Genomic DNA, 27,394 nt, shown 5'->3' on the forward strand with positions numbered 1-27,394 from the left:
CCAGTTTAAACAGGTGTTCAAGGTTATCCTGGAGGCAGCTTTATGTTTGCAATAGTTGCTATGAGAGATTCTATCCTTTAGGCCTTACGCCTTTTGCTAAGCGTCATGCAAGAAGCTCCTGGCTAGTCTTCCTTTTTTGCGGTGAAACAGCTATCTGGGGATATTTTGGATAATATATCCAAAGAATTTCTAGTGAAATGCCATTTAGGTGAAGGAGTAAGTGTGTTTTCGTTTCAAAGCTCTTTTTTTCTGTGCCAGGGGCATCAGCCTCCAGGCAGTCACAACGGCTTCTGCTGTCAGGTTCAAAAGGTAATCCTCAGGGGTTAACACCAGGGACAAAAGAGGTCTTGGGGGAGGAAGCCTACAAGATACTGAAGCCTCCTTTTGAGGAGGTGCCCCTGCTTGCTCAATAGGGAGAATTCTTCTGCAGTTCCCAGGGATCTGGCAGAAGGAGTGTCAAGACGAATGGGGGACTTCCTCAATATCTCCAAGGTACAAACTGGAGTTCCAAGAGTTTCCATCTCCTCGTTTTCTCAGTTTAAACATTCCTAAGGATCCAGAGAAAAAAGTCTTTCTTGGGTCTGATCATAGGTACGCCCAGAGAGGGGTATTCGTACCCCAGGCAAAGATCAGTGCCATAAAGGAACTGATTTAGGTGGCCGAAGCAAGATGAATTTCTCCCATTCAACTTTGCATGAAGTTGTTGGGAAAGATTGTGGGTTCATTCAAGGCCGTTCCTTATGCTCAGTTTTATCAAGACTGCTGTAAAACAGTATCCTATCGGCTTCAAACAAAACGGTTCAAGCTCTACATTCCCAATGTGTCTGACTCCAAAGCCTACGGCCGCATCACCCTGATAGCGCCCAATCTCGTCTGATCTTGGAGGGTAAGCAGGGTCGGGCCTGGTTAGTACCCGGATGAAAGACCACCTGGAAATATCAGGTGCTGTAGGCTGGGTGCGCCGGAGCCTCAGTTTATGGTTAATATTCAAAAATCTGCAAAGGGGAAAATCCTTCCTTCAGTTACCTGGGAATTAGTAACAACATATGCCAACCTTTTTTGTTTAAGTTTGGGAACAGTCCTGAAAGAGGCAACTGTCCAAGAGAAGTGGCCCAGATCAGAAATGGCCTTGCCCATTAACATTTTAGAAATTCAGGCAGAGCACTTGGTCCTGAGGGCCTAAACGTTCATTTTACGGTATTGTAGTGCCAGGATTCAGTCCGTCAATGCCGCAGCAATGGCCTATATTAATCACCAATGGGGCACAAGAAGTTGTGCGGCCCAGAGAAAGATGACTCATTTCCTATCTTGGGCAGAAAACAATGTACTCTGCCTATCGACAGTCTTCATTCTAGGAATAGAAATTTGGCAGGCGGACTACTTGAGTCGCCAGCAGTTGTTCCCGGGAGAATGGTTTCTTCACCCCGATATCTTCCTGTCAATATGTCAAAGATGGGGGGGGATCCCAGACATAGATCTGTTTGCATCCAGGATTCAACAAAGAAATTTGATAACTTTGTGTCGAGAACAAAGGATCCGCTAGCATGCGGAACAGATGCCTTGCTTTTCCTGTGGAATTGGTTCTCACAGATTTTTGCATTCCCTCCTATTCTGCCTGTGTCCACGACTTCTTTGCAGGAAGGGAAGTCATTGATTCTTGTGACCCCCAGCGGGGCCCAGGAAATCCTGGTATGCATAGATCATAAAGATGGCAGTAGGGGGGGACCCATTGACCCTACCAAGGCCAGACCTTCTCTTGCAAGGTCTGGAGTTCCATCCTACTTTAAAAACGCTAAATGTAATGGTTTGGCTATTGAGACCCACACTCTGAAGAAGCGTGAGCTGTCAGGTTCAGTCGTTTTCTACCTTGGTAATGCAAGGGAGTCGGCCTCCATAATTACATATTATGATGTATGGGAAACGTCTGTCTCCTGGTGTGAAACCAGGAGCTGCACCCCAGGAAATAGGTCAAAGGTAGAGTCCTAGACTTTCTGCAGATGGGGTGAGAAATAAAGCTGGCCTTGAGTGCTTTCTAAGGACAGGTCTCGGCCTTATCGGTACTATTTCAACAACCACTTGCTTTGCATTCTTTGGTTCGTAACTTTATTCAGGTGGTAACACGGCTTAATCTCCGGTTAGGTAACCCCTGAACCCTTGGGACTTGAATTTAGTTTTGTCGGCATTACAAAACAGCCATGTTTCCTTGTCAAAAAGGACCAAGGGAATTATTTTTTTTCTGGTAACCATATCTGCTGCAGGAAGGGTATCCGAATTGGCTGCTCTTTCTTGTAAAGAGCCATATTTTTATTATTCACAAGGATAAGGTAGTATTGCGTCCTCATCCTAACTTTTTACCAAAGGTAGTATCGGGTTTTTATCTAAACCAGGATATTGTTCTACCTTCATTTTTCCAGAACCCTGTTCTGTGGAAGAAAAATCACTACATTCTCTTGATGTGGTGAGAGCAGTCAGTCTACTTAAAGGCGATTGCTCATATTCGGAAAACGGATGTTTGTTCGTGTTGCCTGAAGGACCTAAAAGAGGACAGGCAGCATAGAAATCTACTATTCTAAATAGATTCGACAAGTAATCGTTCAAGCTTATGGTTTAGAGGTAGATTCCACCCTTTCAAATCAAAACGCACTCCTCTAGGGCTGTTAGTGCTTCGTGGGCAGTGCATCAATAAGCCTCCATGGCTCAATTCTGCAAGGCCGCAACTTGGTCTTCGATCCATACATTTACCAGATTCTATCTGATGGATGTAAAAAGACATGAGGATGTCGCCTTTGGGTGCAGTGTACTGCAGGCAGCAGTATAAATCCTCTGTTCTCATTGTGCCCAACTTTTGGTTGTCTCCCTCCCCTCAGTTGGCATTGCTCTGGGACATCCCACATAGTAATTACTATGGCTCTGTGTCCCGTGATGTACGATTAAAGAAAATAGGATTTTTATAACCGCTTACCTGTAAAATCCTTTTTCTTTTTGAAGTACATCACGGGACACAGAGGTCCCGCCCCTCTTTCTAGTATACACATGTATTGCTTTGCTACAAAATTGAGATGCTCCTGGTGTGGGAGGCAACTTCCTGTTTAGGGTGTGCCAGTGTCTAGCACCTGAAGGTGGACTATAACCCACATAATTACTATGGCTCTCTGTCCCGTGATGTACTTCAAAAGAAAAGGATTTTACAGGTAAACTGTTATAAAAATCCTATTATTGTTAAAAGCTCCCTTTTTTTTTTTTTTTTTTTTTTTTGTGGCAGAACACCGCTGTAAAGTCCTTCTCAGACATTTTGTCATTAGAAAACATGTCCCCATTGCAAGACTGACTCTGTTTCTGTTCTGGGGATAAATGACAGTGGCGATAAGGATAAATGACTCTGACAAAGCTTTAAACAACCACTAAAAAAAAAAAAAAAAAAGTTTTGGGTTTTTATATGCACTTTAAGTAATACAGGGGAGATGTCTCCCCTTCCACGACCAGCCTATGGAATCTGACTAGTCAAACGTGATGTTTTTTATTTATTTTTTAATGCTATGTTAGAAAATGCTCCTGTTTTTGAGGTGTCCTATTTTCTTTCAATTATCAGGTTGGAATGGATAGAGCATTGAGCCAACTTTCAGTGCCATTAGGACTGCTGCGTGAAGAAGTATTGGTAGGTGCAAATGTATTCATGTTTTTTGTACACATTTAGTCATCAATTTGGACACTAACATTAGTGGTGTGATACATCACAGAAGCTAGATCAAAGTAGCAGGCTTACTTAAGCACTTCCCGCCCGGCCCATAGCTGATGACGGCTGGGCGGTGGTTCAGTTATCCTGACTGGGCGTCATATGACCTCCGGCAGGATAATATGCCGCCGCGCGCCCGCATCGCGGCGGTCGGTGGAGCGGTGTGTCAGTCTCCCGCGGAGGCTCTTTACCACGTCATCAGCAGTGTCCAATCATGGCTGATCACGATGTCAATAGGAAGAGCCGTTGATCGGCTTTTCCTCACTCGCATCTGACAGACGCGAGTAGAGGAGAACCGATCGGCGGCTCTCCTGACGGGGGGGGGTTATCAGCGCAGCCCCCCCCCCCCTCAGATGACCACACTCGACCACCAGGGATCGCCACTAGGACCACCAGGGAGTGGGGCATCATGTGGATGGCCAGGTATGTGCCCAATCTGTGCCAATCAGTGCCCACAAATGGGCACTGATTGGGCATCACTGCAATAGAATGGTGCCCATCTGTGCCACCCATCTGTGCCACCCATAAGTGCCCGTCGGTACCGCCTATCGGTGACTATCAGTGCCACCTCATTGGTGCCGCCTCATCGGTGCCCGTCAGTGCAGCCATATCAGTGCCCGTTATTGAAGAAGAAAACGTACTTATTTACAATTTCTTAACAGAAACAAAGAAAAACTTGTTTTTTTGCGAAATTTTCGTTTTTTTTATTTGTTGCGCAAAAAATAAAAACCGCAGAGGTGATCAAATACCACCAAAAGAAAGCTCTATTTGTGTGAACAAAATGATAAAAAAATTGCTTGAGTACAGTGTAGCATGACCGCGCAATTGTCATTTAAATTGCGACAGCGCTGAAAGCTGAAAGTTGGCCTGGGCGGGAAGGTGTCTAAGTGCCTGGTATTGAAGTGGTTAAAGTGCACCTTTTAGAACATGTTACACCCATATTTAGGGAGTAATATGTAACATTCACTGTACCCTTTATAAAACTAAAAATTACATAAAGACACCAAAATTCCACACATTTTTGCTTAAACGAAAATCCACAAACAATATATGCGTTATGCCTGATCTACAAGCTTCCTCAGTAGGGGGTCCTGCGGCGAAAACCTGTGGATTGGGCATAACGTATAGGGGCAGAGCTACGTCAGTGATGTGATACAGTGGCCATTTGCAGTCAGCAGAGTCTGTGGCGAGACGGATTCTGACAAAATGCATGTGATGTGTTGTACATGGCACCTTGTGTCATTTTTAGATATTTTATATTAAATGGTTTTAAATATACGGAGAGCACTATTGGTCCCAATTCTTTTTGCATGAGTGAATGCCTGCATTTGGTGGGACTGGAGAAGAGGAGGGACATCTTGGGGAGCCATCCGGTGTATAGCCCATACAGTGGGGAAAATAATTATTTGATCCCCTGCAGATTTTGTAAATTTGTAAGTGGGCAAAGAAATGAAGGGTCTATAATTATCATAGGTGTATCTTAAATGCTAGAGACAGAGTATCAACCAAAAATCAAGAAAAACACATACAAATGTTCTAAATGGAGTTGCAGTTCAGTAAGTAAAATAAGTATTTGATCCCCAAGCAAAACATGACTTGGTGAAGAAACCCTTGTTGGCAAGCACAGAGGTAAGATGTTTCTTGTAGTTGGTTACCAGGTTTGCACACATCTCAGGAGGGATTTTGGTCTACTCTTCTTTACAGTTCTTCTCCAAATCCTTAGTGTTACTAAACCCAGGCCCTGCATTCACTATATCTGGTCTCCCACGGTACACAGAACATGGAAAATGCAATTATTTTAGTAAATGTAAAATGATAAATACCTTTTCTCATCAGCAGTATATAGCAGTCTTGCGACTTGTATCAGTTCCTAGTAAAGCTTGTTGGAGCAGTTTTCATTCTCCCCTGATCCTCTGTCTGGACAGTGCTGTTTGGCTCTGTGCTGATCACATGCACTCTCCCAAGAAAAAAAAACCTCTAGCAATACACACCAAACTGAGCGTGTACAGCCCGTCCCCTGGCTCTGTAAATTTCAGGTTATTTTTTTGGAGACACTGGAAGAAGAGGAGGATCAGAGAGACAGGATCAAACAGCCTTTATACACAATGCAAAGGATTACCCCTTAGGTTCCACGGTGAGTATAACAAGCATGCTTTACTGCATATACAGACTAATTTTAATGTTGTGGGTTTAGTAACACTTTAGCTGTCCCTTGGCAACTCGAAGTTTCAGCTCCATGCATACATTTTCTATAGACCTCCATGACTTTAAAGTGCTTCTTCTTGAGCCACTCCTTTGTTGCCTTGGCGGCATGTTTTGGGTCATTGTCATGCTGGAAGACCCATCCTCAGTGTTCTGGCTGAGGGAAGAAGGTTCTTATCCAAGATTTTACAATACAGGGCCCTGTTCATTGCCCCCTCAATGTGGCAAAGTCAGCCTGTACCTTTTTAGCAGAGAAACCGCCCCAAAGCATAATGTTTCCACCTCCGTACTTGACTGTAGGTATGGTGCTCTTGGGGTTATAGTAAGCATTTTTCTTCCTCTAAACATGGCGAGTCGAGTTGATGTCAGAGAGCTCCATTTTGGTCTCATCTGACCACAGCACTTTCTCCCAATTCTTCTCTGACTCATTTAGATGATGTTTGGGAAATTTCAGATGGGCCTGTACATGTGCCTTGTTGAGGAGGGGGACATTGCAGGTGCTGCAGGATTTCAATCCATGGTGGTGTATTACATGTTACCAATGGTTTGTTTGGCGATTGTGGTCCCAACTGTCTTGAGATCATTCACCAGCTCCTCCTGTGTAGTTCTGGGGTCATACCTCACTTGCTTTATCGTACATCACAGGACACAGAGCACCATAGTAATCACTATGTGGGTATATAGTGTCAGGGCTGGGCTCAGCCCTTCTTGCCCTGAGCTGGCCGCTCAGCTGTCGGCTAATTGCCAGTTCCCATCTCCCCACAGTTACCCAGCTGTTGATTCTGCTCGTCGGTGCTGCCTACTTAAAGTCGTCCAGCTCACTTGATCTCTGCCTTCGCCTTTGTCAACATCACAGACTTTCTCCTGCATTCCTGTTGAAGACTTGCTCGGCTGATGTTCCTTCTGGCTCCTGATCCTGCTTGCTGTACTACTACTTTTATCTCTGGCTCTCTGACATTTGTTTGGCTGACTACCCTATCCGGTTACTGAACTCTGGCTTGTTTTGACTATGTTTACTCTGTTTACATTATTATTATTATTGTTATTAAACAAGTGTGATTTAACTATACTTCTGGATCGGTCTGATTCATGGTCCCTGATAGTAGGCGAAGGCCATGAATTCAGAAGATAGTCAATCCACTTGGTGGTAATTTCACTGCATGGATCAGTTTGCCATAGTGTTACAAACGCTCCTGAGTCGCACGGCTCGCCTGGAAACTCCCACTGTGTCTGCTCCGGTACAACCTGAGTTGCAGGCCGTCACTGCTGCTGCGCCAGTCTGTGCAGGCACCCGCCTCTAGTATTACCTCTATAAGAGGTATTTCTGGTTCCGCTCCGATTCCCCATCACTTTGGGGGCGATCTAGTTCAATGCAGAGGGTTTCTCAACCAGGTTGAGATTTACTTTGAGATGCTGCCCCAGGCGTTTCCCACAGACAGAAGCAAAGTAGGTTTTCTGATATCTTTGCTTTCTGAGAGAGCCTTGGCAAACCTTTATGGGAGACGCAAAAACCTGTTGTCTTGAGTTACCCTGACTTTGTGGCCTCCTTTAAACGGTATTTGACATTCCTGTACGCTCTGCTTCTGCTGCCAAGTGCCTCATGTCCATTAAACAAAGTACGAGAATTGTTGCCGATTACGCCATTGAATTCCTTACTCTGGCAGCAAAGGTTGCTTGGAACAATGAGGCCCCTCGTGGCTGCTTTTTCTCCTGGTCTCTTGGATTCCATCAAGGATGAGATAGCAGCCCGAAATATACCCACTGAGCTGGAGAGGTTGATCACATTTGCCATCCTCATTGACTCCAGACTCGGAGAAAGACGCTCCTTTTTTAAGGAGCACTTGCGGAAGCCTCCTGTACGTTTGCCTCTGAGCTTTGCAGTCCCACCTGTGCCTCCCTCACCTCCCATGCCTCCTGGTACCGAATTTGGTCAGTGAAGATGAACCCATGCACTTGGGGTTCACGTGTCTCTCTGCGGATACGGATAAGAGAGCCTTTAGGAGGAGGGAGAGATTGTGCCTTTATTGTGGCCAGGTAGGTCACTTTTTGAAGTCTTGTCCAACCCGTCCAGGGAACGCCCGAACCTTGAGGTCCTGTCATGGACAGACCTTAGGTGGCGTTGTTTTGTCCCCAGTTATCCAGAAGGATAAGCCCCTGGTTTTGGTCACCCTTTCTTGAGCTGAATCGTCCATCGAGATACAGGATCTAATCGACTCTGGGGCTGCAGGCCTTTTCATTGATGCTGCCTTTGTATCAAAGCAGTCGATTCCGCTGCAGCTGCGTGACACTCCACTTGCCATTGAGGCTCTTGATGGGAGACCTCTACAGCCTGCACATGTGACTCATGAGACTGTTCCGTTGTCCATGGCCGTAGGGGCTCTTCACCATGAGATAATCCAATTCCAAGTTATTTCCTCACCTAGGTTTCCGCTGGTTATTGGTTATCCTTGGTTACAGAGGCACAACCCCTCTTTTGATTGGCTCCGTGCTGAGGTTCTCTCCTGGTCACCACAATGCAATGAGACATGCTTCTAGAAGGTAGCCATGGTCCTGTGCACCTCTTCACTCTCCTCCCTGCCGGAGGAGTACCATGATTTTTAGCAATGTCTTTGACGAAGGTCAAGCCGGTAGTTTGCCTCCACACCGGCCTTATGATTGCGCAATTGACCTTCAACCTGGTGCCATACCCCCTCGTGGCCGGGTTTACCCTTTTGTCGGTCTTGGAGGATAAGGCCATGGAGGAGTATGTTGCAGATGCAGTTTCTCGAGGTTTCATCCGCAAATCCTCGTCTCCTGCTTGTGCTGGTTTCTTCTTTGAAGAAGAGCGGTGAACTGAGACCTTGTATTGATTATAGGGGTCTCAATCGTTTCATGATTAAGAATGCCTACCCGAATCCATTGATTACAGAGTTATTTGACCGCCTCAAGGGAGCAACGGTTTTCATGACGCTTAATTTGAGAGGAGCATATAATCCTTTGCGGATTACAGAGGGCGACGAGTGGAAAACTGCGTTTAATACCAGAACAGGCCATCGTAATGCCTTTTGGCCTTTGTAACGCAGTTTTCCAGGAATTTATTAACGATGTCCTCCGAGATTTGTTGCAGTCATGTGTGGTGGTTTATCTCGATGATATCCTCATATTTTCCAAGTCCCAGGAAAGCCACCACACAGATGTCTGTCGTGTGCTTCAGAAACTAAGAGAAAACAATCTCTATTGTAAATTGGAGATGTCTGGGCTATGTCATTTCCACTGCTGGTTTTTAGATCGACCCAGAGAAACTTTTGTCAGTCCTGCAATGGCCCCGACCCGTGGGTTTACATCCTCTGCAGCATTTCCTGGGCTTCGCCAACTAATATCAGAAGTTTAGTCGTAACTTCTCGTCTGATTAAGCCCCTGACTGCTATGACCAGAAAGGACGGTAACCCACAGAGTTGGTCTCTGGAGTCCATTAAGGCCTTTGAGAGTCTCATGGCTGCCTTTGTTTCTGCTCCTGTGTTGGCACATCCTGATCCTATGTTGCCTTTTATTCTAGGAAGTCTATGCTTCTGGGACTGGAGTTGGCGCCCTTCTGTCTCAACGTCCTACCTCTGAGAGCGCTATGCATCCGTGTGGCTACTTTTCCAAGAAATTGTCACCTGCAGAGTGCATATACGAGATTGGTGACAAAGAGCTGTTGTCTCCATTCTTTCAGTGATAAAATGATCGCCATCTCCTTTTGAAGGTATCACTGTGCCGGTTCTCATTCTTACTGACCATTAACTCACATTCTTGTCTGAGGCTAAGCGCCTCTCTCCCAGAAGGGCGTGATGGGCTCTTTTCTTGTCAAGTTTTAATTACATTGTCTCAATCTTTCCCGGTACTAAGAATGTAAGGGCTGGCGCCTTGTCACAACAATTTTCCTCCACTTCCAAGATGGAGTCGGTTCTGGTTCCTGTGATTCCTCCTGATCGTATTCTGGCTACGGTCTTCTCCTTTTTGGGTGACAAAATTCTTGCTGTTCAGGTCCATGCTCCTCCTGAGAAACCTTGTGACAGCTGCTTTGTCCCAGAGAGTCTCCGTACTTCCGTGCTCCGGACTTACCATTCTCCCAAGGCAGCTGGCCACCCTGGGAAGAATCAACTTGTTTGTGCCATTCTATAAATACCACAACAATGAGATGTGTCTGTGATTCTGCGCAAAAACTATTCACTGGTAAAAAGTGAACAATAAATATTGTAAATAAGTGCATCTATAAGTGATATGCTCTATAAAAAACAAACAAACATCTAAAGTGACTTCAGTGCTAATATATACAGTGAAGTGACTAATGCATCAATATAAAGTGACTGAACAAAGTGCACGTGCGTTGATAGGAGATCTGGTGACTTTCGTGGTGTTTAGTCCCCACTCGGGGCTCCCAGAACTCTCACCTTGATGACACAATAAAAGTGCCTATTAGAATCCCTTGGATGTAGAACTCCTTCCACTTGGATCAGTGCTGGCGTTCTGGAGTGCTTGTAGATAAGCCATCAGCGATGTTCCCTCCAGTAAATAGGTTCCACATAGGGAGTAATTAAAAAAGGGGGACTCCAATAGTGTAATAAAGTATGACCAAAAGTTTTATTAAAACGTATAAATTGCTTACATTAAAAACAGCGCTGGGCAGCAGTGAAAAACAGCGGTTTCAATCCCCGCTACGTCACTTCCGGTCCGCGTGTGTTGTGTTTCCGGTCACGTCCTACGCGTTACGTCATGTGACTTCCTCAGGGCACCGGATTGGCTGTTATCATTGTATATTTATATTGTTGGGGCCGGAAGTAAACAGATCGCCATTTTGTTATAATCAATATAAATATACAATGATAACAGCCAATCCGGTGCCCTGAGGAAGTCACATGACGTAACGCGTAGGACGTGACCGGAAACACAACACACGCGGACCGGAAGTGACGTAGCGGGGATTGAAACCGCTGTTTTTCACTGCTGCCCAGCGCTGTTTTTAATGTAAGCAATTTATACGTTTTAATAAAACTTTTGGTCATACTTTATTACACTATTGGAGTCCCCCTTTTTTAATTACTCCCTATGTGGAACCTATTTACTGGAGGGAACATCGCTGATGGCTTATCTACAAGCACTCCAGAACGCCAGCACTGATCCAAGTGGAAGGAGTTCTACATCCAAGGGATTCTAATAGGCACTTTTATTGTGTCATCAAGGTGAGAGTTCTGGGAGCCCCGAGTGGGGACTAAACACCACGAAAGTCACCAGATCTCCTATCAACGCACGTGCACTTTGTTCAGTCACTTTATATTGATGCATTAGTCACTTCACTGTATATATTAGCACTGAAGTCACTTTAGATGTTTGTTTGTTTTTTATAGAGCATATCACTTATAGATGCACTTATTTACAATATTTATTGTTCACTTTTTACCAGTGAATAGTTTTTGCGCAGAATCACAGACACATCTCATTGTTGTGGTATTTATAGATTAGTAGGTAGTGGAGCGGTGTTCACTATTAGATTTTGCAGCATTACACAAAACGTTCCTTATCACTTGAGTAGCGCAGAAGTCTATCGCAAGATAACACACATTGTTTGTGCCATTACCCAACAATTCTGGTGGCCTCGTCTACGGGTTCATGTAACTGCCTTCGTAGCTGCCTGTTCCGTGTGTGCTCGGAGTAAGATTCCACAACACCTTCCAGTGGTCCTCCTACAACCCATACCCAATGGAGAGAGGCCCTGGACCCACCTGTCTATTGATTTCATTGTGGAGTTACCCAACTCCCAAGGCAACGCTGTTATCCTTATGGTGGTTGACCGGTTCTCAAAGATGTGTCGTATTCCACTTATGAAGTTGCCCACTTCTAAGGAACTGGCTTCCATTTTTGCTCGGGAGATCTTTTGCTTACATGGGCTACCCAAGGTGATTGTCTCGGACAAGGGTATTCAGTTTTTCTCCCGGTTCTAGCGAGCTTTTTGTTCACAGTTGGGAATTCAGCTTGCTTTCTCCTCTGCGTATCACCCGCGGTCTAATGGGCCGCAGAACGAGCCAATCAGTCCTTGGAGCAATTCTTACGTTGCTATATTTCTGACCATCATAACTGGTCAGACCTATTACCGTGGGCAGAGTTTGCTCACAACAGTGCCTTGAATTCTGCTTCCCGATTGCCCCCGTTTTATGGCAAATTACAGTTTCCAAGCTGCCATGTTGCCTGACTCGTTTGTTCCGCAGAGTATGCCTGTGTTAGAGGAGCATCTCCGTGGTCTTCGTTCCACTTGGGCACAAGTTCAGGAAGCTTTGCAACATGCTAACAATAGGTACAGACTCCATGCTAACCGCAGACGCCTGCCTGCACCTTCCTACCAGGTTGGGGACAAAGTCTGGCTGTCGTCTCGCAACCTCCGACTTCATAGTTACATAGTCAGGTTGAAAAAAGACACAAGTTCAACCTTAACCACCTCACTCCCGCCCGCCGTCATATGACGTGACGGACTTTGAGCGGGTATATCTGAATGATGCCTGTAGCTACAGACCTCATTTAGATATTGCCGTTTTCAGCCGGCGATTCCCTACACCATAAGAACGATCATATCCAAGGTATAAAAAAAGTGGGATCTTTATCGGTGCAAATAATTTGAACACAATATCAAATATAGTATAAAAAATTAATTTTATTTTGATAGCCAAAATAAGGATTTATATATTAAAAACAGAACACAAGAAGGAGGGTGATATAGTGATGGATAGTACAATCATATGTATGCAACAATACAGCAATGGTGGATTCCCAACATGTTTCGCCCATAAGACGGGCTTCCTCAGGGGATGCTGGTCGTGTGCAGTGTACAGAGCCTTCTATCAGAAAACAGGTAATTGAGTATATTATAATTCAAAAAAACCCATTAAGATAAAAAGCAAACATCAATACAGAAAGAGTGATAATTTAATGCAATTTATATGCAACTGCATCTCTCATGTCAGAATATCGCTACTTACCTATATCTCCTACACAAAAGGGGAGAAACCAATAACTGCCGGGATGACTGACCGCTACAAAGGACCATGCGCTAAAGTGGCCGTAGATGGTAGATAAAGACCAGCTAAGAAACAGAACAATAATGACCAATGTATCATGGGAAAGATGAAAACCCCCAAAAATAACCAAAAAAAATGGAGTCAGTAGCTGACTAAAGCCAGGGGCCATATAGCTTCATACCATCAAAAGGATATATATCTAGTGAACATAGAAAGGCTAGTTTGAATGGACTGCTGTGAACTGTCAGCAGAGAGAGAAAAATCTTCTTCAATAAACAAAGAATTGTAATCACTAGTAGGGAAACAAAGCACCAGTCAGCGAGTGTCTATAGTTACCTGGATCGACAAGATAGGTATGCATATGTCCCCTGGTTCCCGCAGCGTCTGCATGCCGCTTAAGGCGGCTTTAAATACCATCCATCTGGTGTGAACACCGGATGCGGACGTGAAGACTGCGTCGCACATGCGCAGATCACACCGCTGTGGCCAATTCAACCGCTGTCTCCGGGTCCTAATGCACGGATAGACGGATAGAAATGGCACTCCCTCTGGTAAAAGGGGAAGAATTCCTCCGAATAGATACAAGGAGAGAATTCAAGCAAGCGGGGACACGCGCATATGAAGCACAGTAAAACGGGTGCCCATAAAAAACTGCAGACACCCTGGGCATCCATACGGTCACCCAAATGCGCAGAGAGACCAGAGCAGGCAGTAAAGCTTAAAGGCAGGATGGTCAGTTAAATATAAATACTTATAGGCATTGTGAGTGACCAATAATACCAACATAGAAATGCAGTTGCACATTTACAGAATTTATTTATACCGATAGAGAAAAAGAAACAATAATTATTGATAGTTAACCACTTGCCGACCGCCTCACGCATATATACGTGAACAGAGCGGCACGGGCAGGCAAAATCACGTACCTGGTACGTGATTGCCTTCCCGCGGGCGGGGGGTCCGATCGGACCCCCCCCGGTGCCAGCGGCAATCGGCATTTGTCTAGGAGCGATCAGAGATGAGGGGGAGGCCATCCGATCGTGGGCCCCCCCCTCACGATCGCTCCCAGCCAATGAGAATCATCCCCTGCCTGTGTATAGTACACACAGGCAGAGGATGTGATGTCATCTCTCCTCGGCTTGGCAGTTTCCGTTCCGACACCGAGGAGAGAAGACATCTGAGTAAGTGTAAAACACTACACAACACAGTAGAACATGCCAGGCACACTAAACACCCCCGATTTCCCCCCCCCCGTCACAAACTGACACCAAGCTGTTTTTTTTTTTTTTTTTACTGATTGGTGTCAGTTTGTGACAGTTAGAAGTGGTAGGGCAGTGAGTATTAGCCCCCTGTAGGTCTAGGGTACCCCCCTAACCCCCCCCTAATAAAGTTTTAACCCCTTGATCACCCCCCGTCACCAGTGTCGCTAAGCAATCATTTTTCTGATCGCTGTATTAGTGTCGCTGGTGACGCTAGTTAGTGAGGTAAATATTTGGGTTCGCCGCCAGCGTTTTATAGCGACAGGGACCCCCATATACTACCGAATAAATGTTTTAACCCCTTGATTGCCCCCTAGTTAACCCTTTCACCACTGATCACTGTATAACCGTTACGGGTGACGCTGGTTAGTTTGTTTATTTTTTATAGTGTCAGGGCACCCGCCGTTTATTACCGAATAAAGGTTTAGCCCCCCGATCGCCCGGCGGTAATATGCGTCGCCCCAGGCAGCGTCAGATTAGCGCCAGTACCGCTAACACCCACGCACGCAGCATACGCCTCCCTTAGTGGTATAGTATCTGAACGGATCAATATCTGATCCGATCAGATCTATACTAGCGTCCCCAGCAGTTTAGGATTCCCAAAAACGCAGTGTTAGTGGGATCAGCCCAGATACCTGCTAGCACCTGCATTTTGCCCCTCCGCCCGGCTCGGCCCAGCCCACCCAAGTGCAGTATCGATCGATCACTGTCACTTACAAAACACTAAATGCATAACTGCAGCGTTCGCAGAGTCAGGCCTGATCCCTGCGATCGCTAACAGTTTTTTTGGTAGCGTTTTGGTGAAATGGCAAGCACCAGCCCCAGGCAGCGTCAGGTTAGTGCCAGTAGCGCTAACACCCACGCACCGTACACCTCCCTTAGTGGTATAGTATCTGAACGCATCAATATCTGATCCGATCAGATCTATACTAGCGTCCCCAGCAGTTTAGGATTCCCAAAAACGCAGTGTTAGCGGGATCAGCCCAGATACCTGCTAGCACCTGCGTTTTGCCCCTCCGCCCGGCCCAGCTCAGCCCACCCAAGTGCAGTATCGATCGATCACTGTCACTTACAAAACACTAAACGCATAACTGCAGCCTTTGCAGAGTCAGGCCTGATCCCTGCGATCGCTAACAGTTTTTTTTTTGTAGCGTTTTGGTGAACTGGCAAGCGCCAGCGGCCTAGTACACCCCGGTCGTAGTCAAACCAGCACTGCAGTAACACTTGGTGACGTGGCGAGTCCCATAAGTGCAGTTCAAGCTGGTGAGGTGGCAAGCACAAGCAGTGTCCCGCTGCCACCAAGAAGACAAACACAGGCCCGTCGTGCCCATAATGCCCTTCCTGCTGCATTCGCCAATCCTAATTGGGAACCCACCGCTTCTGCAGCGCCCGTTCTTCCCCCATTCACATCCCCAACCAAATGCAGTCGGCTGCATGAGAGGCATTTTCTTTATGTCCTCCCGAGTACCCCTACCCAACGAACCCCCCCAAAAAAGATGTCGTGTCTACAGCAAGCGCGGATATAGGCGTGACACCCGCTATTATTGTCCCTCCTGTCCTGACAATCCTGGTCTTTGCATTGGTGAATGTTTTGAACGCTACCATTCACTTGTTGAGTATTAGCGTAGGGTACAGCATTGCACAGACTAGGCACACTTTCACAGGGTCTCCCAAGATGCCATCGCATTTTGAGAGACCCGAACCTGGAACCGGTTACAGTTATAAAAGTTACAGTTACAAAAAAAAGTGTAAAAAAAAAAACAAAAATAAAAAAAAATAGTTGTCATTTTATTGTTCTCTCTCTCTCTATTCTCTCTCTCTATTGTTCTGCTCTTTTTTTACTGTATTCTATTCTGCAATGTTTTATTGTTATTATGTTTTATCATGTTTGCTTTTCAGGTATGCAATTTTTTATACTTTACTGTTCACTGTGCTTTATTGTTAACCATTTTTTTGTCTTCAGGTACGCCATTCACGACTTTGAGTGGTTATACCAGAATGATGCCTGCAGGTTTAGGTATCATCTTGGTATCATTCTTTTCAGCCAGCGGTCGGCTTTCATGTAAAAGCAATCCTAGCGGCTAATTAGCCTCTAGACTGCTTTTACAAGCAGTGGGAGGGAATGCCCCCCCCCCCACCATCTTCCGTTTTTTTCTCTGGCTCTCCTGTCTCAACAGGGAACCTGAGAATGCAGGCGGTGATTCAGCCAGCTGACCATAGAGCTGATCAGAGACCAGAGTGGCTCCAAACATCTCTATGGCCTAAGAAACCGGAAGCTATGAGCATTTTATGACTTAGATTTCGCTGGATGTAAACAGCGCCATTGGGAAATTGGGGAAGCATTTTTTTCACACCGATCTTGGTGTGGTCAGATGCTTTGAGGGCAGAGGAGAGATCTAGGGTCTAATAGACCCCAATTTTTTCAAAAAAGAGTACCTGTCACTACCTATTGCTATCATAGGGGATATTTACATTCCCTGAGATAACAATAAAAATGATTAAAAAAAAAAAAAAATGAAAGGAACAGTTTAAAAATAAGATAAAAAAGCAAAAAAATAATAAAGAAAGGGGAAAAAAAAAAAAAAAAAAAAAGCACCCCTGTCCCCCCTGCTCTCGCGTTAAGACGAACGCAAACGTCGGTCTGGCGTCAAATGTAAACAGCAATTGCACCATGCATGTGAGGTGTCACCGCGAACGTCAGATCGAGGGCAGTAATTTTAGCAGTAGACCTCCTCTGTAAATCTAAAGTGGTAACCTGTAAAGGCTTTTAAAGGCTTTTAAAAATGTATTAATTTTGTTGCCACTGCACGTTTGTGCGCAATTTTAAAGCATGTCATGTTTGGTATCCATGTACTCGGCCTAAGATCATCTTTTTTATTTCATCAAACATTTGGGAAATATAGTGTGTTTTAGTGCATTAAAATTTAAAAAAGTGTGTTTTTTCCACAAAAAATGCGTTTGAAAAATCGCTGCGCAAATACTGTGTGAAAAAAAAAAAAAAATGAAACACCCACCATTTTAATCTGTAGGGCATTCGCTTTAAAAAAATATATAATGTTTGGGGGTTCAAAGTAATTTTCTTGCAAAAAAAAATAATTTTTTCATGTAATCAAAAAGTGTCAAAGGGCTTTGTCTTCAAGTGGTTAGAAGAGTGGGTGATGTGTGACATAAGCTTCTAAATGTTGTGCATAAAATGCCAAGACAGTTCAAAACCCCCCCAAATGACCCCATTTTGGAAAGTAGACACCCCAAGCTATTTGCTGAGAGGCATGTCGAGTCCATGGAATATTTTATATTGTGACACAAGTTGCAGGAAAGAGACAAATTTTTTTTTTTTTTGCACAAAGTTGTCACTAAATGATATATTGCTCAAACATGCCATGGGGATATGTGAAATTACACCCCAAAATAAATTCTGTTGCTTCTCCTGAGTATGGGGATACCACATGTGTGGGACTTTTTGGGAGCCTAGCCGCGCACGGGACCCCGAAAACCAAGCACCGCCTTCAGGCTTTCTAAGGGCGTAAATTTTTGAATTCACTCTTCACTGCCTATCACAGTTTCGGAGGCCATGGAATGCCCAGGTGGCACAAAACCCCCCCAAATGACCCCATTTTGGAAAGTAGACACCCCAAGCTATTTGCTGAGAGGTATAGTGAGTATTTTGCAGACCTCACTTTTTGTCACAAAGTTTTGAAAATTGAAAAAAGAAAAAAAAAAAAATTTTTTTCTGGTCTTTCTTCATTTTCAAAAACAAATGAGAGCTGCAAAATACTCACCATGCCTCTTAGCAAATAGCTTGGGGTGTCTACTTTCCAAAATGGGGTCATTTGGGGGGGTTTGTGCCATCATGGCATTTTATGGCCTTCAAAACTGTGATAGGCAGCGAGGAGTGAAATCAAAAATTTATGCCCTTAGAAATCCTGAAGGCGGTGCTTGGTTTTTGGGGCCCCGTACGCGGCTAGGCTCCCAAAAAGTCCCACACATGTGGTATCGCCGTACTCAGGAGAAGCAGCTGAATGTATTTTGGGGTGCAATTCCACATATGCCCATGGCCTGTGTGAGCAATATATCATTTAGTGACAACTTTTTGTAAATTTTTTTTTTTTTTTTTTTTTTTTTTTTTTATTTTTTTGTCATTATTCAATCACTTGGGACAAAAAAAAATAAATATTCAATGGGCTCAACATGCCTCTCAGCAATTTCCTTGGGGTGTCTACTTTCCAAAATGGGGTCATTTGGGGGGTTTTGTACTGCCCTGCCATTTTAGCACCTCAAGAAATGACATAGGCAGTCATAAACTATAAAAGCTGTGCAAATTCCAGAAAATGTACCCTAGTTTGTAGACGCTATAACTTTTGCGCAAACCAATAAATATACGCTTATTGACATTTATTTTTACCAAAGACATGTGGCCGAATACATTTTGGCCTAAATGTATGACTAAAATTGAGTTTATTGGATTTTTTTTATAACAAAAAGTAGAAAATATCATTTTTTTTCAAAATTTTCGGTCTTTTTCAGTTTATAGCGCAAAAAATAAAAACGGCAGAGGTGATCAAATACCATCAAAAGAAAGCTCTATTTGTGGGAAGAAAAGGACGCAAATTTCGTTTGGGTACAGCATTGCATGACCGCGCAATTAGCAGTTAAAGCGGCGCAGTGCCAAATTGTAAAAAGTGCTCTGGTCAGGAAGGGGGTAAAACCTTCCGGGGCTGAAGTGGTTAAATGGATACAAGGTTCATATGTTTTTTTTCAACTAATTTACTTAATAATAAGAGAATTTTTTTTAAAAAAAGGAAGTAAATAATCATAATGAAAATCTATATATAAAAATGTGTGTATAACAAGAACAACCCTACCCTTTAGTTTAGAGTGTGACAAAAAAGCTAATACATTATTTATAAAAGAGTTAATTTAATACTGTCTAAGGTCTATGGGCCGGGGGGGGGGGAAATTTTAAACATTGATGAATAGCAAAAGAATAAATAGGGCAAGAATGGCAATATGATCAAATGAGATATTGAGTGTTAAAGAAAAGGTTTGTAGCTCAACATTTCATTTAACCCTGGATAGGTTGTAGCTTTCAAAGAATGGACCCAGCGTGCCTCCAACTGTAACAATTTTTGATCATTACTGCCTCCTCTAACATCAGGGGGAATATGTTCAAGAGCTATATATTGGATGGTATTTATTTATTTCAGACTAAAGCCGTGGAAAAGCCCCACATGTCGACTCATTGGTGTTTCCATTTTTACGTTTCTTAATGAGGGAAACATGATCATATATTCTCTTATGAAAAGGGCGTTTAGTTTTACCTACATAGAAACATTTGCATGTGCATTGCATAAGGTACACAATGCCTGGAGTTTGGCAAGTCACTCTAGAATTGATCCTATGGATATGACCATTTGCTAATATCTGTTCATTGTGATTTGGTATGAAGCGGCATTTATTGCATGAAAATGTGCCAGGAAATTGGCAGATAGGTGAAAGGGTTTTATAATGGCTTTGAGTCAAATGATCTTTGAGGGATTTAGCCCGTCTATATGTAGTTTGAGGAAATCTTTCTACATATTTGTTAGCAATTGAGTCCGCCAATAGGAGTGGCCAGTATTTTTCAAAGATATGTCTCACTTGTTTATGCTGTTTAGTGTAAGAAGTAATTATTCTGACTGTCTGTGAGGTAGCTTTTGATTTTTTTTTTTTTTTTTCTGGTAGATCAGGGTCTCTCTGACACGAGCTTTGGCCCTGTTGAAGCTTTCTTGAGGATACTATGAGTGTATCCTCTCTCTCGCAAACGACCATATAGAAGATTGGCTTCATTTTAAAAATCAACATCCCTGCTGCAATTGTGTCGCAATCTTAAGTATTGGCTATATGGAATACTGTTGATTTAAAGGCCTAGGGTGAGAGCTAAATGCATGTAGCAATGCATTACTTGCTGATGGCTTCCTGTATAAGCTAGTACCCAGGGTGCCATCAGATTCCACAAATATTTTTGTGTCAAGGAAATTGTTTGGTCACAAGACATAGTGAACTTGAGATTGTATGTATTGTCATTAACCACTTCCCGCCCGGCCTATAGCGGATTGACGTCCGGGAAGTGGTTCCGTTATCCTGACTGGGCATCATACGACGTCCAGCAGGATAACATGCCCCCGCGGGGGCACGCATCGCAGCGATCGGTGGAGCGGTGTGTCAGCATGACACACCACTCCACCGATCTTGGTAAAGAGCCTCCGGCGGAGGCTCTTTACCACGTGATCAGTCGTGTCCAATCACAGCTGATCACGATATCAATAGGAAGATCAGCTTTTCCTCACTCGCATCTGACAGACGCGAGTAGAGGAGAGCCGATCGGCGGCTCTCCTGACGGGGGGGGTCTGCACTGATTGTTTATCAGCGCAGCCCCCCACTCAGATCACCACACTGGACCACCAGGGATCGCCACTAGGACCACCAGGGAAGGGGCAACATGTGAATGGCCAGGTATGTACCCCATGGCCATCCACATGTGCCCAATCTGTGCCCACAAATGGGCACTGATTGGCACCATTATGTTTCAGTTATGCCCAGCAATGCCACCAATAAGTTTTATCAGTGCCACTTGTCAGTGCCCATCTGTGCCACCCATAAGTACCCATCAGTGCCACCCATATGTACCAATCAGTGCCGCCTATGAGTGCCCATCTGTGATACCTGAGTGCCCATCGGTGCCGCCCATCAGTGCCACCTCATCGTGCCCGTCAGTGCAGCCATATCAGTGCCCGTCATTGAAGAAGAAAACTTACTTATTTACAAAAAATTTTAACAGAAACAAAGAAAAACGTGTGTTGTGTTTTTTTTTTTTTTTTTTTTTTTTTTTTCAAAATTTTCGCAAAAAATAAAAACCGCAGAGGTGATCATAGACCACCAAAAGAAAGCTCTGTGGGAACAAAATGATACAAAATTTGTTTGGGTACAGTGTAGCATGACCGCACAATTGTCATTCAAATTGCGACAGCGCTGAAAATTGGTCTGGGCGGGAAGGTGTCTAAGTGCCTGGTATTGAAGTGGTTTAATAATGGTCATAAATTCCATTAATTCTTCCTTTAGAGCCTGACCATATCAATAGTATGACATCTATGTAGCAATGGAAAGTCACTACACAATTAAGATATCTCTAAATATCTTCTCTAGCAAATAAATGCCTCTCCCCCCACCCCCCAAGGTACAGGTTCGCATACGATGGGGCACATTGAGTCCCCATCGCAACTCCCTGCACCTGGAGGTAGTGGGAGGAGCCAAGCATGAACACATTCCTTGTCAGGATAAATCTTAATAGCTTGAGAATAAACTCCTTATACGGGTTAGCTGTGTGACCACGTTCCTGTAGGTGTGTAGCTACAACCCTAAGTCCCAAATCATGTGGAATTGTATTATAGAGGCTCTCTACATCAATAGTAATAGTGACTAGCCATGCGTCTTTAGGAACTGAAATGCATTCAATCAATTGTATCCTTAACAAAGGAAAAGAGTGATTTAACATGGGGGTTTAAGTAGGTATCAAGTTGCTGGCATTTTCCATCAGACATCCACAGCCCGAAATGACAGGGCAGCCAGGGGGATTTGTTAAATTGGAGTTCCACCCACTTTTACAACTCTTCAGCATCCCTCACTAAACTGTACACTGTAAACGAATTGGATATTTTTTTTTTTTTCTCAGCACCTACTGTATATCTGCTGTACTCATTTTTTACTTCCTTCTCCCTGGCCGTGGCCCATCGCATCATTTCCTGTTTGCAATGCCTTCTGGGAAGGGGTGGCAACTTCCTCTGACACTGCCGTTGCTATGGAAACCTGACCTGAAACCTGACCTGAAACCTATTACACTGCTTGTGCTGCACTGAGCATGTACAAGATCTGCAAGGATGAGATCCAGGAAGAAATACAGTCTGGCTTCAGATGCCCACACTTAAGATGGCCACGGCCTGCTGTAAGTTTATAAAATAACAAACTAATGCTATAAACTAACAAAACAGACCTTAGTTTACAGACTAACTTTGTTAGAATACATTAAGCTTGTGTATTATAGGGGTATTTGTATTTAAAAAGTATCATTTCGGCCGGAACACCACTTTAAGGGTTTGTGAACTTTGGGCAGGGCATAAAATGTTGGAACTCAAGGTTCCTGAGTATCAAGGAAATTCAAAGTTGGTTTATTAATTAGATTTTTTGCAAACTCCTTTATGATGATATTTTTATATTCTCTGTAATATGCCTCAATAACTGTCTGGGAAATGGGTTTATACCATTCATGATTTTGAAGAATGTGAAGACACATCTGTTCATAGTTGTTTAGATCCATAACAACCAGGTTTCCACCTTTGTCCGCAGACTTGATTATTAGTTCCTTATTGTTTTGTAAAGATGACAGAGCTTGCCTCAAAAATTTGCAAGAATGATCATAGCAGCTGTTCCGCCGCTTGATCATTCTTACGGGAGGCAAGAGGGGACGTCCCCATTCCCCCCCCCCCCTCCCGCCCTCTGGTGCTTCTACCGACTCACTGCTACGATCAGTGAGTCGGACATAGGATCCGCCGGCCCTGTTGATCATAGAGATTTCCCGCGGACCAGATGGTCACTGGAGGCCGGGCGCGATGTTATGATGTCGGCCTCTGCATTAAAAAAAACAGTGCCGCTTCGGCTGGGAAGCGATGATCGGTTTATTTTATTTTTTTTTATTTCAGGCTTCCCAGCCTAGTGGTGAGATGTGGGGTCTTATTGACCCCATGTCTCACTATAAAGAGGACCTGTCATATCATATTCCTATTACAAAGAATGTCTACATTCCTTGTAATAGGAATAAAAGTGATCAAAAAAATTTTTTTTTCAAAAAAGTTAAATTTAACAATAAAAAAAAAAAAAAAAAAATTTTTTAAAATCGCCCCTGTTCCTGTGTACTTGTACACAGAAGCGAACGCATACGCAAGTCCCGCCCACATATGAAAATGGTGCTCAAACCATACATGTGAGGTATCGACGCAAACGTTGGAGCGAGAGCAATAATTTTGTCCCTAGACCTCCTCTGTAACTCAAAACATGTAAACCAGTAAAAATATTTTAAGCGTCGCCTATGGAGATTTTTAAGTACCGAACTTTGGCGCCATTCCACGAGCATGTGCAATTTTGAAGCGTGACATGTTGGGTATCTATTTACTCGGCGTAACTTCATTTTTCACAATATGCAAAAACATTGGGCTAACTTTACTGTTTTTTGTGTTTTTGTGCTTTAAAAAAAAAACAAAAAAAAAACTGTTTCTTTCCCTAAGAAAAAAAAAAAAAAAAGCGTTCGAAAAATTGCTGTGCAAATACCGTGCGAGATAAAAAGTTGCAACAACCACCATTTGTATTCTCTAGGGTCTTTGCTAAAAACATATATAATGTTTGGGGGTTCTATGTCATTTTCTAGAAAAATGATGATTTTTACATGTAGGAGGGCCTGGGTGGCAAGTGGTTAAAAACAATAAATAAAATAAATATTGTACCATCCAATATACCCTATTTTATACCTACAGTTGATCCAGAGGAAGGCAAAAAACCCCAGCAGAGCATGCTCCAATTTGCTACAGCAGGGGAAAAAATTCCTTCCTGATCCCCCAAGAGGCAATCTGATTTTCCCTGGATTAACTTTACCTATAAATGTTAGTACCCAGTTATATTATGTACATTTTAGGAAAGTATCCAGGCCTTTCTTAAAGCAATCTACTGAGTTGGCCAGAACTACCTCTGGCGGGAGTCTATTCCACATTTTCACAGCTCTTACTGTGAAGAAACCGTTCCGTATTTGGAGATGAAATCTCTTTTCCTCTAGATGTAAAGAGTGTCCTCTGTGTTGTCAGTAAAGAGAATAACTCAACACCAAGTTCACTATATGGACCCCTTATATATTTGAACATGTTGATCATATCCCCCCTTATTCTCCTCTTCTCAAGAGTGAGTAAATTCAGTCCCTCTAATCTTTCCTCATAGATGAGCTCCTCCATGCCTCTTATCAGTTTGGTTGTCCTTCTCTGCGCTTTCTCCAGTTCCCCGATACCCTTTTTGAGAACTGGTGCCCAAAACTGAACTGCATAGTCCAGATGAGGTCTTACTAATGATTTGAACAGGGGCAAAATTCTCTCTAATACAATCAAGGACTTTTCTCGCTTTGGAAACTGCAGCTTTGGCATTGCATGCTATTATTAAGCTTATGATCTACCAAAACCCCCAGATCCTTCTCCACCACGGATTCCCCCAGTTGTACTCCCCCTAGCATATATGTTGCATGCATATTCTTGGGTTCCAAGTGCATAACTTTACATTTCTCAACATTTAAACCTCACCTGCCACATAGTCGCCCAATTAGACAGTGCATTGAGGTCGGCTTGTAAATTGGAGACATCCTGTAAGGACGTTATTCCACTGCATAGCTTGGTGTCATCTGCAAAGACAGAAATGTTACTTTTGATCCCAGACCCAATATCATTTATAAAGATATTAAAAAGTAAGGCCCCCAGCACTGAACCTTGGGGTACACCACTGATAACCTTAGACCATTCAGAGTAAGAATCATTAACCACTACTCTCTGAATTGTGTCTTTTAGCCAGTTTTCCATCCATTTACAAACTGCTATTTTCAAGCCTGTAGACTTTACCTTACACACGAGCCATGTGTGGGGAACTGTGTTGAACGCTTTTGCTAAATCCAAGTATACCACGTCCTCAGCCACCCCTCTGTCCAAGGTTTTACTTGCCTCTTCATAAAAAATCAGGTTTGTCTGACAACTTCTGTCTTTCATGAATCCATGCTGTCTGTTGCTTTACAATTTTTTTTTTTTTTTCCAGCAAGAACTCGTCTATGTGGTCTTTTATTAACCAGTTACCAACCGGCCCATAGCCGAATGACGGCTGCAGGGCGGTTGGATAACTCTGGGAGGACGTACTATGACGTCCTCCCAGAATTTCCCTCTCGCGCGCCCCCTGGGGCGCGCACCCGAACACATCCGTGACCGCCGGGTCCAGAGGATCGCGGCCGTTTACCATGTGATCGTGCCGTCAAATGACGGCGCGATCACATGTAAACAGACCGGCGTCATCTGATGACGCCGGTTCCTCTCCTCCCCTCCTGTGTACCGATCGGTACACAGTGAGCGGGGAGGGGGATGGATGGATGTCTGCAGCGCTGTGGGCTGTATGTGTAGTGCCCACAGCGCTGCACAGAGACATCCATCCATCCATCCATCCATCCATCCATGCTCAGCCATCCCTCACTACTATGCAATGCTGTGCAATACTCTGCAATACCCCCACAATACTCTGCAATACCCCCACAATACTCTACAATACCCCCACAATACTCTGCAATGCTGTGCAATACTCTGCAATACCCCCACAATAATCTGCAATACCCCCACAATACTCTGCAATGCTGTGCAATACTCTGCAATACCCCCACAATACTCTGCAATACTCTGCAATGCTGTGCAATACTCTGCAATACCCCCACAATACTCTGCAATGCTGTGCAATACTCTGCAATACCCCCACAATACTCTGCAATACTCTGCAATGCCCCCACAATACTCTGCAATGCAGGAGCAGGAGAATCTATTTTGGGGTGTCATTTTTGAAATGTACATGTTATGTGGTAGAAATATTGTATAAATGGACAACTTTGTGTTAAAAAAAAAAAGCGTTTTAACCACTTCCCGCCCGCCGGCCGTCATACAACATCCTTGACTTTGTGCGGGGATATCTGAATGATGGTTGCAGCTACAGGCATCATTCAGATATCGGCTTTTTCAGCCGGCGATTCCCTACACCATGAGAACAATCATAGCAGCTGTTCCACTGCTTGATCGTTCTTACGGGAGGCGAGAGGGGATGCCCCCCCCTCCCGCGCTTCTACCGACTCACCGCTACGATCGAAGCCAGGATCTTTTTTTTTTTTTTTTTTTTTTTTTTTTTTTTTAATTTCAGGCTTCCCAGCCTAGAGGTGAGATGTGGGGTCTTATTGACCCCATATCTCACTGTAAAGAGGACCTGTCATGCCATATTTCTATTACAAGGATGTTTATATTCCTTGTAATAGGAATAAAAGTGGTCAAAAATTTTTTTTTTTTTTTGGAAAAAAGCATCAAACTAAAATAAATAAAGTAAAATGAACAATAAAAAAAAAAAAAAAATTTAAAGCGCCCCTGTCCCTGTGTGCTCGCATGCACAAGCGAACGCATACGTAAGTCCCGCCCACATATGAAAACGGTGTTCAAACCACACATGTGAGGTATCGCTGCGATCGGTCGAGCAGAGAGCAATAATTTTGGCCCTAGACCTCCTCTGTAACTCAAAACATGTAACCAGTAAAAAATTTTAAAGCGTCGCCTATGGGGATTTTTGAGTAGCAAAGTTTGGTGCCATTCCACAAGCGCGTGCAATTTTGAAAGGTGACATGTTGGGTATCTATTTACTCGGCGTAACTTCATCTTTCACATTATGCAAAAACATTAGGCTAACTTTACTGTTTTGGTTTTTGTAAAGCACAAAACAGTTTTTTTTCCAAAAAAAACGCGTTAAAAAAATTGCTGCGCAAATACCGTGCGAGATAAAAAGTTGCAACGACCTCCATTGTATTCTCTAGGGTCTTTATTCCTCTAAGGGTCTTTGCTAAAAAAACATATATAATGTTTTGGGGTTCTATGTAATTTTCTAGCTAATAAATGATGATTTTTACATGTAGAGAGAAAATGTCAGAATTGGCCTGGGTGCTCCAGAACGCCTGAAGGTGCTCCCCTGCATGTTGGGTCTCTGTATGTGGCCACGCTGTGTAAAAGTCTCACACATGTGGTATCGCCGTACTCGGGAGTATTAGTAGAATATATGCGGTGTGTGAGAAATAACCTGCTAATATGACAATTTTGTGGGAAAAAAAAAAAGTAAAAAAAAAACCTTGATTTTGCAAAGAATTGTGGGAAAAAATGACAACTTCAAAAAACTCACCATGCATCTTTCTAAATACCTTGGAATGTCTTCTTTCCAAAAAAGGGGTCATTTGGGGGGTATTTGTACTTTTCTGGAATGTTAGGGTCTCAAGAAATTAGATGGGGCCGTCAGTAAATTCAGGTGTGAATCAATTTTCAGATATTCGCACC

At 43.7% G+C, this 27,394-nt stretch overlaps 1 protein-coding gene and 1 pseudogene across 2 annotated transcripts in view; both read left to right on the forward strand.

Annotated features, from left to right (window-relative positions):
- The window catches only part of COG2 (component of oligomeric golgi complex 2), a 456,761-nt gene that overhangs the window by 21,981 nt on the left and 407,386 nt on the right, over positions 1 to 27,394 (forward strand). For both annotated transcript variants that reach the window (XM_073627553.1, XM_073627554.1), the window contains one exon: positions 3,590 to 3,655. In XM_073627553.1, the coding sequence (XP_073483654.1) occupies positions 3,590 to 3,655 (66 nt within the window). The remainder of the gene's footprint in view (positions 1 to 3,589; positions 3,656 to 27,394) is intronic.
- Positions 836 to 954, forward strand: LOC141141651 (5S ribosomal RNA; annotated as a pseudogene).

This window comes from Aquarana catesbeiana, linkage group LG04 (genome assembly GCF_042186555.1).
Source record: "Aquarana catesbeiana isolate 2022-GZ linkage group LG04, ASM4218655v1, whole genome shotgun sequence".
NCBI classification, from domain to species: domain Eukaryota; kingdom Metazoa; phylum Chordata; class Amphibia; order Anura; family Ranidae; genus Aquarana; species Aquarana catesbeiana.